At 43.4% G+C, this 15,509-nt stretch overlaps 1 protein-coding gene across 1 annotated transcript; it reads left to right on the top strand.

The window, feature by feature from the left end:
- The first annotated feature begins 8,462 nt into the window (after positions 1–8,462).
- Positions 8,463–12,593, top strand: LOC136170626 (serine protease 1-like). The gene is made up of 5 exons (XM_065938983.1): positions 8,463–8,502; positions 9,889–10,048; positions 10,973–11,230; positions 11,777–11,909; positions 12,444–12,593. The coding sequence occupies exons 1-5, from the start codon at positions 8,463–8,465 to the stop codon at positions 12,591–12,593; spliced, it is 741 nt and encodes a 246-aa protein (XP_065795055.1).
- The last annotated feature ends 2,916 nt before the right edge of the window (positions 12,594–15,509 follow it).

Genomic DNA, 15,509 nt, shown 5'->3' with positions numbered 1-15,509 from the left:
TCAGGTGCAAAATAACCTCAACTTGTTGGGCAGGAGGAAATGGAGTATGAACAGAACACACTGTATTCAGAGTAAAGAAAACGAGGTTTAGCCTTGGCTCCAACTCTTAAGACCTCTGTGGGATGATGCAAATCTGTTTTTATTATGTAACTTCTGAAAATATAGAGCTTGATTACTTCTTTCATTCTAGATGCTGACTGCCCAGCTTAATCACCTATCTTGGTTTGACTTGTTTACTGTGGTTTCCTTTACCATAAAATAGGGATTAAAAAAAAAACAACCTAGCTCACTACTTGAGTTTAGGGATATAATGAGCTTTAGACAGTAAAGAGCACATTGTAAGTGCTCAAGACATGTTGGAACTGTTGTTATCATCACCATCATGAAAGGCTTATTGCTGCCCTTTGTGGGGACCTGCCTATCTGGAGAGCTTGGAGAACCAGGCTGGAGAAGTCCATATCTGTGGATGGTGAGTGTTCTTCAGTGTTATAGATAGCAGTCATTGCCATGCACTTTGTGCAGAAATGAGATACCCCACAGAAAAAGAAGACAAAAAATGGAGAAAGGGCTGGGTCCAGGCTTTACAACTCTTTAAGCATGAAGGGTCCCATGCTCTCCAAGAGCATGTGCCTCCCAGTCCGCTGAACCCTGATCAACAGCATGATCTGCTGGGACTTTCCTAAGGGTGAAAACGTGTCTGGCAGGTGGATTTGCCCTCATCCCTTCTCTGAGCCCTGCATCTATAAGGAGATGGACATCTTTCTGACAGTCTCTTCCTCTCACTTGAGGGTGACTCGAGTGGCCCTGTAACCTGCAGAGGGACACTTCAGGGCACTGTTTCCTGGGGTGCAGGCTATGCCTGCCAACACAAACCTGATGACTATGTAAAGAGAATCAATTCTGGAGCATGGACCCCACTCTCATCTTGTTTTACCTCTGGAGACCTCGGATCTCTCACATGAAGTAAAAGAAAGTGAAAGTGTTAGTTGCTCAGTCATGACCAGCTTTTTGCAACCCCATGGACTGTAGCCCGCAAGGCTCCACTATCCATGGAATTTTCCAGGCAAGAATACTGGAGTGGGTTGCCATTTCCTTCTCCAGGGGATCTTCCTTACCCAGGGATCAAACCCATGTCTCTAGCATCTCATGCATTGGCAGGCAGGTTCTTTACTACTGGACAACCTGGGAAGCCCCAAGAATACTGGAGCAGGCAGCCATTCTCTTCTTCAGGGATCTTCCCGACCCAGGGATCAAACCCCAGTCTCCCACACTGCAGGCCAATTCTTTGTTGTCTGAGCCACCAAGGAAGCCTGATCTCTCACATACAGGTGTCAGTAAAATACCTTTGCTCACAAGGTGCTGTCCCTCCAAACTGGACAGTTTCAGGGGAAAGGTGTATAGAAGAGCTTCACAAAATAAGGTCCCCAAACCAAGATAAGGTCCCCAAACCTACACTAGAAGAATTCCAAGAAGCTTCTTAAAACTATAGATTCCTGGTCCCTACCAAGAATCAAAACTTCTCTGTGTTTGTAACCACCACCTGCATATGATGCTTATGAACCCCAGTGTTAGGGAGGCTTGGCCCAGAGACCCTTTCCTTCCTCTGGGAACCCTACTTCAGCTCAGCTTGCTGCCACTCTGCAATCAACAAAGCCTAATCAGGGCCACACAATCACAAACTCAGATTTTCTTTCAGGCTGTACCACTGGTAACTGCAGAGATAGTAGTGTTTCAAACACCAAATTATATATTAATATATAGTGTTTCAAACACCAAATTAATATATATTAATTTATATTCAAGTGATAAAGACTAAGATAAAACCAAGTTTACCAAAGAACATTAACTTTCCTTTAATGAAAGTATTGCTAGATTTATTCTCCATTCACCACACAGAGGGAGCCTCACGCTGTACCCGGGTGGTTTCCATCTGTTGTTAGGAAGGTCTTTGCTCCATTAACTCACGGTATGCTCTTTCATATGGGTTTCCCTGATGGTTCAGCTGGTAAAGAACCTGCCTACCAATGCAGGAGAATCAAGAGATGTGAGTTCATTTCCTGGTTTAGGAAGATCCCCTGGAGAAAGAAATGGCAACCCACTCCAGTGTTCTTGCCTGGAAAATTCCATGGACACAGGAGACTGATGGGCCACAGTCCATGGGGTCACAAAGAGTTGGACATGACTGAGCGTGTGTGCGCACACACATACACACACTCTTTTATAATATCCACTTCCTGGTCCCAATCCTGTCATCTGGATCCTCATGGCACAATTTTTACCGTGAAACAATACTGATTCATTTAACCAAAGTGACAATCAAAGATTTCAAAGCAAAGGTAGAACAGATCACTTAGAAAATAAACTTAAAATCTGTTATCAAAGGCAGCTCAACATTTTGAGAAAACTTGTCTTCTTTACAGAGAGGAAAACCAAATTCAAATTTTGTGCTAGTTTATGTTTAAAATCTACTTACTCAATGAAATTTTTTCTAAATTGAGCCAATCAGGAAGCAGCGAAGCAGTAAGTTGGGCTTGGTGTTGACAGTCTGGCTTCAGACTGGTGCCACCAAGACTGAACCCTCTCTCTAAGAAGCTGGGATACCAAGTGGATATGGACACAGATATATTAGGGACAGGAGAAACCCATGTACTGGGGATGGTGTATCAAAGGAGGACTTTGTCACAAGATAATGGTGACAAGTAAGATTCTTGAGCAGAGAGGAGACAAGAGCCCAGAAAGATGATTGGCTAATGTGACTTGAAGCTCTGACATTGGGCTTGGCCTCTTTATATCCTATTTGTCCAGGACTGCAATTATATCAAAATGTGAGTCTAAGCTGATTCTGATAGTAGCACTTAAGTGATTTAGATAATTGGAGGGCTACTTGGACAAGTCAGGGAGGTTTTTACATTGGATATTATCTCTTTGGTGCCTTGATCTGGTCATCTGTTGTGTTGATTCTTCTCAACTCTGTGCTGTGTGCTGTGCTACGCTAAGTTGCTTTAGTCGTGTCCGACTCTGCGCAACCCTATGGACTGTAGCCCTCCAGGCTCCTCTGTCCATGGGATTCTCCAGGCAAGAACACTGGAGTGGGTTCCTATTTCCTTTTCCAAGGGATCTTCCTGACCTACGGGTCGAACCAGCATCTCTTAAGTCTCCTGCGTTGGCAGGCGGGATCTTTACCACTAGCGCCAGTTGGGCTGAGCATTTTCTCAGCTCTGGGTCATTAGTAAATCAGCTATTTGGCTTTCTGTCATCTCAAGTCAGAGGCCTCAGGGACTTCCTGCCACATTTCATGTGAGCTCTAAAATAGCACTTTGGAGAGAAGTTGTTAATTGCTTCTCTAGATTCATATGGGAATCTACCTTGGAGTGCAACTGCAAGAGCATGCATCAGCTGCATACCTGCAAAAATACCATGGAAACGGCAAAAATACCATGGAAACATTGTCAAGTACTTTGCTGAACAAGACAGGGTTCCAATTTTTCTCTAAATTCTTTAATCTAGTGAGCTCATGTCAAAGAAAATGGGGTCAGCTTGACATGACTTGTCCTGTGTGAACCTGTCTTCTCTGCTACATTTGCTAAATACTCGGTCTAATGACTGTAATTCACAAGGATGAAGTAGGAAAGTGATAGTGACTAAAAGTTCTGAAAGTTACAGCACTTGTGAAAAGTTTCTCACCAGCGTATGTCCCAGGATCTATGTCTTCCTCCTAGAGAGGAATTCAAGATGCCTAAATGTATCACATAAAAGCAAGGTGGATGCATTGAAATGGGTTGGGATAATGGAGCTCCAAGACAAATCACAAAAAAAGTTTTTGTGGTGGGGATATAAATATAGTTGAAAGAAAATTGTCTTTTTCAAAAAATTGCTGTGGGGTATGTACCATAGTGGGCTTCCCTGGTGGCTCAGTGGTAAAGAGTCCACCTGCAAAATAGAGGACATAGGAGATATGGGTTCAATTCCTGAGTTGGGAAGATCCCCTGGAGGAGGAAATGGCAACCCACTCCAGTGTTCTTGCCTGTAACATCCCATGGAGCGAGTAACCTGACAAGCTAACAGTCCATGGGGTCACAGAGAGTCAGACACGACAGATCATACATGCACACACACACGTACTATCATTCTCCCTCTTTCTTGTCATGTTCCATTTATGATGCTCTATTTTGATATTCACCATCACATTTACCTCCAACTTTCTCTCCTTCTCTTCCTTATCTCAATTCCTTCCAATCCAGCAGGGTGTTTTCTCTTAAGAAATGCCTCACCAGTCCATCATATTCAGAAGAGGAAAGCTTTCAAATATTTCATGATGGCATTTGCACATGCTCTTCTGGCAATTGTGGTCTCAGGCTACATACCTGGAAACCTCTATGATAAAAATTAATTGTCTTTCCATTAAGTCTGCTTTACCAACCTATCCTTGAGGAGAGGAGGTAGGATGTGGCTGCAAGTGGGACAAGAGAGCAATGTGAAGTGAATTCTGACAGAAACTTAATTGAATTCAGTTGACACTTCAACAAAATTCTGATATGTAGATCAGTGATTGTTAACTTCTTCCATTTCCCCTGTTTTTCTCTGGATATTCATGTTATCCATGACAATATTCACGTCCAGACCACCTCCCCCCCAAAAAAAAACATGGCTGCCCACTCATTCACCTTTTATTTAGGGTTGCTCATGGTCAAGAGCAGAGTAGTTATGATATAGAACTATATCTATCTATATCTGTATCTATATCTATATATTGCTTGAAAAGCCTAAAACAATTACAATTTGGCTCTATTCAGGAAGAGGAAAAGATTTCTGACCTTGCACGTAAAATATGGGGAAAAACACATGCAGCTATAAAAATAGAAATGTCCTCAAACTAATGGCACCTTTGAATGAGATTCTCAAGGAAAATGCAGCCTGGTTCCAGGATTCACATAAGTAAGAAAGAACATGCTATTCACTAACCTTGAGTTGTTCTGATTGCTTCCTTCCATTTTTTAGTAAGTTTCTTAGTATACCATTTTTTCAAGGGAGACATTCTTATTTAAAATTTGCCTACACATTGGAGTGATAAGAGCCAGAACAACTCAGCCTCAGTGACTGGTGATATATTAGCCAGGAAAAGTGACTAGGGAAGCCAAAGAAAAGGAAAAGCAGATTCACTGAAGGGAAGGGCATAAGATTACCTTTAGAGGCCAATGACTCTTGTTATTGCCAATATAAATATCAATATGTTTGCTTGAGCCCAATCAGCACCCAATTTAGTCACAGGTTTAAATAATCCTCCAAGGCCATGAAGCCATGTGCATGGAAAATAGAGGTGACAAATACAGATTAATGAACACAGATGCATGCTTCTGGGCCACTCTGTGTTTGAAGTTAGGAAAAGAAGTATAAGTACCAAACCATATAAAATGCAGTTAAGAATATTTAGTTAGTCTTGGACCCAACTCAGTTCCCTAGGTTCAAACTCCACAGAAATATTTCAGTATCTCAGAAGAATAAAATATCTTCAAGGTCCAAGCTCTTGCACAACCATGCAAAGATGTTTTCTTCAGATTTGTTAACCCGCTTCACAGAAATGACAAGCACACAAACATAGATACAGTGACACCTCGTACTAACCCAGTATTCCGCTGGCCTCTTCAACAGGGACCATTCTCCTCTTGACTTTCACTTAGAATGCAAAGATCTTTCACTTAATACCAGGTCTACTCTGCTCCCTACCCCTTCCACCTACCTCCCCACCCCCACCATCTGCTATCCTTGGTTTTCCCCACCTTCATGCTGTCCAAACATCTGACTAGTCTCATGAGTTATGTGCATCATTAGAATTCTTCAGCATGATTTTAGGTAATTAATAGGTGACCACTGTTACTTAAATAGCTTTTAAAAATGACATGCGCTCATTTAGATGTGCATTAGATTAAAATTCACAAAGACATACCATATCAACATCTTTCTTTAAGAAGAGACTCAAGAAAAGAAGTGTAATTTGAAAATGAGATGGTAGAGGTGACTGTTCGAGGTTTGCTGACAAAGGTCTATCTAGTCAAGGCTATGGTTTTTGCCAGTAGTCATGTATGGATGTGAAAGTTGGACTATAAGGAAAGTTGAGCACCAAAGAATTGGTGCTTTTGAACTGTGACGTTGAAAAAGACTCTTGAGAATCCCTTGGACTGCAAGGAGATACAACCAGTCCATCCTAAAGGAAATTGGTCCTGCATATTCATTGGAAGGACTGATGCTGAAGCTGAAACTCCAATACTTTGGCCACCTGATGCAAAGAACTGACTCGTTGGAAAAGACCCTGATGCTGGGAATGATTGGAAGCAGGGGACGACAGAGGATGAAATGGCTGGATGGCATCACCGACTCAATGGACATGAGTTTGAGTAAACTCCAGGAATTGGTGATGGACAGGGAGGCCTGGTGTGCTGCAGTCCATGGGGTCACAAAGAGTCAGAGACAACTGAGCAACTGAACTGAACTGAATTTTAAATGTAAATGGATTAAATGCTCCAACCAAAAGACGCAAACTGGCTGAATGGATACAAAAACAAGACCCATATACATGCTGTCTGCAAGTAACCCACTTCAGACCTAAAGACACATATAGACTGAAAGTGATAGGATGGAAAAATACATTCCTTGCAAATGAGAAGCAAATGAAAGCTGGAGTAGCAATTCTCATATCCGACAAAACAGACTTTAAAATAAAGAAGATTACAAGAGATATGGAAAGACACTATATAATGATCAAGGGATCAATCCAAGAGGGAGACATAACAATTGTAAATATCTATGCACCCAACATAGGAGCACCTTAATACATAAGACAAACACTAACAGACATAAAAGGAGAAATTGACAGTAACACAATAATAGTAGGAGACTTTAACACCCCACTCACACCAATGGACAGATCATCAAAACAGAAAATTAATAAGGAAACACAAGTCTTAAATGATACATTAGATGGATGGATCTCATTTATATCTTTAGGACATTCTGTCCAAATGCAGAAGAATACACACTCCAGGGAAGCACGTACAAAGCAACCAGCAGGACATCATGACCCCTACAGAGCTTGGAAAAAAAATAAAACTTTTAAGAAGTTATATTGCTAGCTTCAGAAGAAAGGAAAAAAAAAAAGAATTTTATTGTCTTGCAACCACTCCATTTTTGAGGAGTTATGAAATGCAAGAGCACACTGCACATTAGGAGGAAAGGAAGAAGTCCAAAGTGACACAAAGAGAATGTTAAATTGTTTAATTTTTGCTGTCCTGCCTTAAAATACGTTATTTCATCATTCCTCTGTTACGTGTATGGCATCATGTGGAAGGCATGGGCCCTGAGGCAAGGCTCGCTGTGTTTGAATCCTGTGTGGATCACCTCACAGAACTGAAAATTTGTGGAAGAAGCCTTAGCTTCTCTAAGTACACCTTCTCCATCTATGAAAATGGCAAAACTCAGAGCACAACGCTCACAAAGCTGTAACGACTGAACGAGCTGATGTACGGAAGGCCTGTCCACAGTGTTTGGTACATTATAAGCACTCAATAAACTCCCGTTGTCTTTTCACTGGCCAAGAATTCTGCAGCATTTCAGTCTCCAGATTTTTGGGAACTGACTAGGGAAGTGTTACATAGTGGTTGAGAGCATAGACACTGAAGCCAGCTTTCCAAGGCTGGAATCCTGACCCTACCATGGACTTGCCTTGTGAGTTTAGCAAAGTCCCTTGTATTTCTGTGAGCCTTCAGTTTTCCCATCTGTGATATGGGAATCATAAGAGGGATCTTGTAGGTTTGTCTAGAGGTTTACTAATTTAACATAGGCTAAGTATTTAGAATATGCCTATTAAACAGTCTGCTCAGATAAGTATAAATTGGGCTCACTTTCTCTTTTCTATTTTGAACTCTTGTGGTTTTGAATAAAATTTTTGTTCTTTCCTTAGGACAAAAAGTGTTCCTATTAATAACAAAACATTAACACGGATATATGAGGCCAGAGCTACCACAAGACAGATGATATAATTGTGAAACAGGCAATATTAATGAAACATCAAGGGTGTAGCTCTCAAGATACTCCTCAGGGTAAAAGCTCACACTTGAGACAACCGAGGACCTAAATTTTTTCTCTGGGAATCAAGCCACCTGTAGCCCTGTTCTGAGATCTTTCTCCAACTTACTTTTTTATTTAGGGGAGCAGTGTCCACCAGGTGGGTTCATTTCTTCCATTCCCATAACCTTCTGGAAAAGTGGACACAAGCGGATGTTTAAATTGGATGCTGGATTATCTTCAGTGTGACATGGAATTGAATTCTAAATTTGGATTTGTGATTTTCGAGGGAAATCACATTTCTGGCACCAGTGGCCATGGGTGTCCATGACAAACCTGGACATATAAATAGCTGTGGATGGAAACCCTGCAACTAGTCCCTAGTCCAGAACTGGTGAGCAGCCATGAAGACCTTCATCTTTCTGGCTCTCTTGGGAGTCACTGGTGAGTCTTAACAGATAAGTGATCAGTAGGGGTCTATGACTTTTTTAAGGTTGTACTTTGTACTCTGGAAGCCAACAATGAATGCCAAATATAATCTCTGTACTCAAGAGGCTTAAGATGTTGAAATAACAGTGTATAGTACACATGTCTGTAGACAACTAAATCTCTTTTGTTGGAGAAGATTACAGAGAGTTGGGGTGATCAGTGTAGAAAGTATCAAGAGGAAGAATCTGCCCTAAATTTCAGGTATGGTCTATGAAGAGTGAAAAAGAAAAGATAGTCAACATTAAGGAAATGTTGTTTTTATCTTTAAAAGAGTTTGTAGCTAACAATTGGAATAAAGGACTACTCTTGAGCTCCTTGAAGCTGTATCTCATCTGAGTCTCCTCTATACTAAAAAGCTTTTTAAGAGGGAGCTTAACAGGCAAAGGCACTCTGTTTCTTATGAATATAATCTTTGGGTTGGATTTTACCACATCTTCATTAATGAAATTTTGGAGTAATGCAATCATGAAAATAAATAGAGAAAGACTATTGTTTTTATACTATTCAATACAGTTGTATTCTTCAAACTTATTACAAAATTTCCTCAAATTTGATTATTATAAATGAATTCAGTAGGCCTACTTATATATCAAAAGTGTCTATCTTAAAGTTAGTTTAGAAAATATGAACAATGGAGCATATAGCATATAATCCCAGATATTTAGAGTCTTTAGGAATCACAGTAAGTCAGTGGTCCAAAATTTACAGAGCTGAATAAATTAAGAAGGTTGGAAACATGATTGGAATGAGGGGAAAGATTGGAGAGAGAAACTTTATAATGTTCTATGAGATTATTTAGTGAACATTTTAGGTGAGAACCAAGAAGAAATTGGGACAACAAAAGTACAAAACTCCTTATTCTTTTACAGGTCAGAACAACTCAGGTGGCATTTAAGAGTTTCCTTTCTGTTACCTCTTGTGGTATTTATTTTATACTGAACTCCACAAATAAACACAATGATGGTGACTGCAAAGCTTCACTGAACACATACTTAAATGTCTCCTTAGCAAGGTTTTGTGTAAAAAATATCTTTATATTTTCAGGTAGTGGGCTTCAAGGCATTTATTATGTAAGGAGTGTGATTTGTGTGTGTGTGTGTGACATATGTAAAAAAAACAATCAGTATATGATCAAATTTAAAGCATGTATTAAAAATTAATAGCTATAGTACATAAATATTTAGCATATGTGTCAAGTGTATAGAGCAATAAGATCTTGATTATGCCTGGTAGAAAATAGGACCCATTTTTTTTTTCTGTTTCATCTGCAAAACCTTGCTGGAAAGTAGAAATCCCACAATGAATCAGTTCTACAAAGAGTTTCCAACTTTTCTCTGCCAGTCGCTTTCCCTGTGGACGACGATGACAAGATCGTCGGGGGCTACACCTGTGGGGCAAATACCGTTCCCTACCAGGTGTCCCTGAACTCCGGCTACCACTTCTGTGGGGGCTCCCTCATCAATAGCCAGTGGGTGGTGTCTGCGGCTCACTGCTACAAGTCGTAAGTAACCAGTACTCACAGCCCTGTTCTCTGAGGCCAGGGCATCCTCAACCATGCCAAAGACAATCAGGGTGAACTATAGAGTCATGCTTGAGGGGGAGTGTTCAGATTCCAAGACCTCACTATCCCCCCACTCCAAGGCACTGTATGCTTTGAGGCACTTACCCATAAAAACATACCCTTAGAGTTCACTGATGGCTTTCCAAATGAGGGCCATAAAGACATAGGAAGAGAAATACTGAGTGATTAAATATACCTAGAGTATCTTAGGAGCTCTAATCATTATGGCTCAACCAGGGGAAAAGTGGCATATGGAAGTAACAAAGAAAGCAGATTGCCAGTACAACCTGAAGGTAATCACAGCTCATTCTGGTCACTTAATACTCTGTCACATCTCTGAGGCCAGCTACATCTCTGTACAGTAATTGACAATTGCAACTAGATTAATCAGCACCATGTCCCTTTCCATCTCCTGTATTGTTGGCATCACTTGGTTCCCATTCCTGTACCTAATGAATACAGTACCTGAAATTCAGGGTGGATTCTTCCTCTTAACCATTTGTACACTGATCACCCCTGCTCCCCGTAATCTTCTCCAACAAATCAGATTTCGTTATCTGCAGACATATGCACTGCACACTGTTGTTTCAACATCTTAAGCCTTTTGGGTTGTGAGCCTGGCCTTAGACTGACACCTACCTAAGGAGTCCTCTACCCTGCACCATTAGCTACAAATTTTAAATTTTACAAGGACTACCTTGAGTGAACAGTGACCTGTGTGTGTCTGTGTGTGTGTGTGTCTGTGTCTGTGTGGGTGAATGCTATAAAGGCCTACCCTCTGTGCTTATGCTCAAGACTGGGCGGCACTGGGAGGCGGAGGCCCTCACACTGGAGACTTAGAGAACTTGTCATCCTTTGATCCAGCGGAATCCAAGTGCGTCTGGGAGAAGACAACATTAACGTCGTTGAGGGCAATGAGCAATTCATCAGCGCATCCAAGAGCATCGTCCATCCCAGCTACAACCAGAACACCTTGAACAACGACATCATGCTGATTAAGCTGAAATCAGCTGCCAGCCTCAACAGCCGGGTGGCCTCCGTCTCTCTGCCAACGTCCTGCGCCTCTGCCGGCACCCAGTGCCTCATCTCCGGCTGGGGCAACACCAAGAGCAGCGGCAGTGAGTCTCACGGGGACACGGTCAGCAGGCCTGGGAATCCTAGAGGCGAAAGCCACGTGCAGGGTCAGGCAGCCCTATGTCCCTCGAGGCAGCGTTCCCGCAGGAGAGGGCGGTTCTGTGGAATCTTAGGATATGTAACTGAAATGTGCAGGATCCCTCTGCTTGACAACATGGAAAGAAAGGACTAAGCTAAGTTGCCAGGTACGCAGCTAAAATATGAACAGTGATTTGCAGAGAAGCAAAGAATGAGGAGGTACACAAGACAGAGGCTGAGGCTGGAACTGCTCAAAGTATAGCCCTGCTTCAGAAATAACGTGTCTAGGGTTAGGGTATGTGGTCACTGATACTAGTATTAGGGAGAGAACAATTTGCTGGCTAAAACCATTTAGAAGACCCTCCAGATAATGGTTGTTCTTCCATAATAGAAGTTACTGACAATTGGAGGGAAGGAATGGGAACATTGGGAAGATGTGGAGAGGTACTGAGAAAGATATTTCCCAGATTGTGTGGGTAATCCTCTTCTCTTTTCAATCTTGTCCCCAACAGCCAGCTACCCTGATGTCCTGCAGTGTCTGAAGGCGCCCATCCTATCTGACAGCTCTTGCTCAAGCGCCTACCCAGGCCAGATCACCAGCAACATGTTCTGTGCGGGCTACCTGGAGGGAGGAAAGGACTCCTGCCAGGTGAGCTGCATCGCACTCCTTGTCCTTCCAGCTCAGCCTCACGTGTCTCCACCACATTTCCCAGTTCCTGAAACTCAGAACATTGAAAAGCTGTCTCTGGGACTGATCATGAGGGTTCCGGATAGACTGGGGATAAATAACAAGCTTTCTTTTTGCCATATGAATGGTTAAGGTTTGGGGAAAAGATGCACAGATCTTGCGCAAGCAGTACATCGGAGTACCCTTCTGAGGAAGGATATAGTAGCAGGGAACTGGCTGGATGGGCAGAGCCTGGCTGGATGGGCAGCCCTGAACTTCCCATTCCTTTCTGGCCTTGCGAATCTGCGGCTGAGGAAAGAAGGGATCTAGAAGGAGGGAGGAGAAAGAAAAGGGGCCAAGCGTGGAGAATGAGGGTGGGCTTTCCAGGGAAAGACGGGGTCTTCATGGAGGATCTGCAGCCTGGAGAGTTGGTCCCCAGGGAAAGGAGGAACAGCCTGAGCCTTTCTCCCCTCTGGGCAGAGCCGTGAGTTCTCACTGCCCCTCCTTCTCGCCCAGGGTGACTCTGGCGGCCCCGTGGTCTGCAACGGAAAGCTTCAGGGCATTGTGTCCTGGGGCTACGGCTGCGCCCAGAAAAACAAGCCTGGGGTCTACACCAAGGTCTGCAACTACGTGAGCTGGATTCAGCAGACCATCGCTGCCAACTGAGCAGCTTCATCTCTTCAGGACCCTCCCTGTTAGCCAGCTGCACCTTCCTCCCATCCTGAAAACACTACTGAAATAAAATCATTTATATAATCAAATATGTTCAAGGGTCATTAGTTGGTTTTTATTTACTTCCTCTTCAGTCTGGCTGCTGAGAAGATGGAGGACAAAGAGTTGAACTATTTATTATGTGAAGATGGAATTTGAAAGGTGATTTAGTCATTCATTCGGTCTCCTCAAAATAAATTACTACTCAAGACTCTGTGGATATTGAGGCTATAAAGATGAATACGTTTATCAGTCTCTGTTACCATCACATTGCTGCACAGATAATGACACTGAAATCAGAACGTTAAAACCAGCTGCCCAGAATCACTGGACTAGCCATGAGGCTGAGATGAAGCCCCAGCTGTCTTTACTTTTTTGTATATATATTTATTTTTAATTTGAGGATAATTGCTTTATCCATTGTGTTGTCTTCCTCCATATATCAACATGAATCAGCCACAGGTATACATATGTCCCCTCCCTCTTGAACCTTCCTTCCCAGCTATCTGTTTTCCCAAGGCTTTGCTACTGCCGTGACTTTCCTCTCTTCCTTCATCTCTTATCTACCTGAAACTCTGTGAGACTAGGTTAAGGGAAAGGCTAGATGGATAATGTTTTAAAAAGTAACAGTTCCTATATTTCCCAAGGCTTCACCTACCTGTTTCTTTCATTCTCCAAGATGTTCTTCTTTTCCATCAGGAACTCTATTGCTCTAGCAGGCATGATTCTTGCCAGCAGTCTGTATCCCTCTCCCACACTAGACCACCCCCCAAAACTCCAGCCCAAGTATGTGCCATTTTGAACTATAATTTTTTAAAAAGGTGAAAATGTAGATAAGTTTGTGGGAAATTGATCCATTACCCTGAGGTCATAAAAGTCTAGGCTACAAGGGTGTTGCTCTCTGTTCTTTTCAATCTTATCCCAAGAAGAAGCACAGACACCTCCTTTAGCCCCTCAACACTGTTCCCTGGATCATTTAGAATGACTAGGAGTACAGGTCCCAACACATGATTCCTATGTGTATTTGATATGAATCAAGAAAAAAGGTGCTTCCCAGGTGGCGCTAGTGGTAAAGAATCTGCCCACCAATGCAGGACACATAAGAAATGTGGGTTGGATCCCTGGGTCAGGAAGATCCCCTGGAGGAGGGCATGGCAACCCACTCCAGTGCTCTTGCCTTGAGCATCTCAAGGACAGAGGAGTTTGGGGGGCTACGGTCCCTAGGATCACAAAGAGTTGGACCGGACAGAAGCAACTTAGCAGGCATACACAGGAAAAAAGATACAATATAGTCTAAACATAAAAGCATTGGAATGGGTGGAGGAAGTCTGAAAGGTAAAAATGTTTATAATCCCCAGTAGGATCACATGATATGGCGATGAATGGGTGTTATCTTAGTTGGTGCTCTATAACCAGAAAAACCCAGATTGAGTGGCTTAAGTAACAGACATTAGTTACAGTGTTTGAGGCTGGAAAGTCCAAGATCAAGGACAGGAGGGGGCCCAATTTCTGGCTAATAGATAGCTGCCTTTTTCTATCCTCACATACATGAGAAAGCTGACTCTGATACTTTAGTGGGGGCGAGTGGAGTGCAGCCAATAGCACACAGTTGTTACCCTGTTACCAAGCAACCATTACTATGAGATCATTAGAAGGAGACCTTTCACCTGGTGGGTGGAAGTTGCTCTTGGCCAATGGTTGGCTGTGTTGTGGTCCTCCCAGAGGAGAGTGTGGTGAGGGGTAAGTGGAGGCCTTCTCCCCGAGCCCCTCCAGGCCCTCCCACCTTGAGCGGGCAGGTAAGCTGGGTGGGCCGGGGGGCAGGCTGGGGGCTATGTCCTGCAGAGCTCTGGAGCCCTCACTGCGGCCCCCCACTGGCTGGAAGGATCTCTCTGCCATCACTTCCTCTGCAACCTAAAGGCTGGGACTGTCTGCATGAGTCCATGGTACCCACCCACCCCCGCCCCCACTTTGGGTGGCCTGAGGAGCCTGGGCCACCTGGGCCCAGAGAGCCCAGCTGGGTCCTAGGCACCTGGCATGCTCAGTGATGACAGCTGGGCAGGGTCTGGGGGCCTGGTCCCGAGGGAGCCAGGTGGGATCTGTCTCATCAGCTGGGCCTGGGCACTAATGGGGAGATGCAGATTGGATGCTGTTTGAACGCTCTAGGTAACTCACTGGGCAGGCACCCTTTCTTCTTAGCCAGGGCCTGAACCTTGGCGGGCAAAAATAGAGCCTTGGGACCTTGGCCTTTCTTGTCAGAACAGAGAATAACATTTGTTTTGGTGGAGATTTACAGCAACCTGGTGATGGACCATGATCTTACCTTAAGAACAAAGGGTCTGACACCAAGATGTTTGTAACAACTAACCACACCCCATCCCTCACCTTTCTTATAAAAGGGCTTTGCTAACAGCTTTCAGGGAGCTTGGGGTTTAAGCCAAACTCCCTGTTTAAGCCACCTGTTTCCTTGCATGGCCCTGCAATAAACTCCTCTTCTCCAAACTCCAACGCTTTGGTAGTGTTCGGCTTCATTGTGCGTTGGCATAGGGACTTGTGTTCGGTGAAAGTATCACCTTCTTGAAAGACCTCTAATTCCATCATGGGGGCTCCACCTTTATGACCTCATCTAAGTCTTCCTTCCCTCTTAAAGAGATGGGAATACCAGACCACCTTACCTGCCTCCTGAAAAATCTGTATGCAGGTCAGGAAGCAACAATTATAATGGGACATGGAACATGGACTGGTGCAAAACTGGGAAAGGAGTACGTCAAGGCTGTATATTGTCACCCTGGTTATTTAGCTTATATGCAGAGTACATCATGCAAAATGCTGGGCTGCATGAAGCACAAGCTGGAATCAAGATTGCTGGGAGAA

The sequence above is a fragment of the Muntiacus reevesi genome, chromosome 6 (genome assembly GCF_963930625.1).
Source record: "Muntiacus reevesi chromosome 6, mMunRee1.1, whole genome shotgun sequence".
NCBI classification, from domain to species: Eukaryota; Metazoa; Chordata; class Mammalia; order Artiodactyla; family Cervidae; genus Muntiacus; species Muntiacus reevesi.
The sequence above is the reverse complement of the archived record's forward strand: the minus strand, read 5'-3'. Positions and strand labels throughout refer to the sequence as shown.

Coding starts and splice junctions, on each gene's coding strand:
- LOC136170626 (XM_065938983.1), top strand. CDS start 8,463: ATGAAGACCTTCATCTTTCTGGCTCTCTTGGGAGTCACTG. Junction 10,049..10,972: donor GCGGCTCACTGCTACAAGTC/GTAAGTAACCAG, acceptor CCTTTGATCCAG/CGGAATCCAAGTGCGTCTGG. Junction 11,231..11,776: donor ACCAAGAGCAGCGGCAGTGA/GTCTCACGGGGA, acceptor CCCAACAGCCAG/CTACCCTGATGTCCTGCAGT.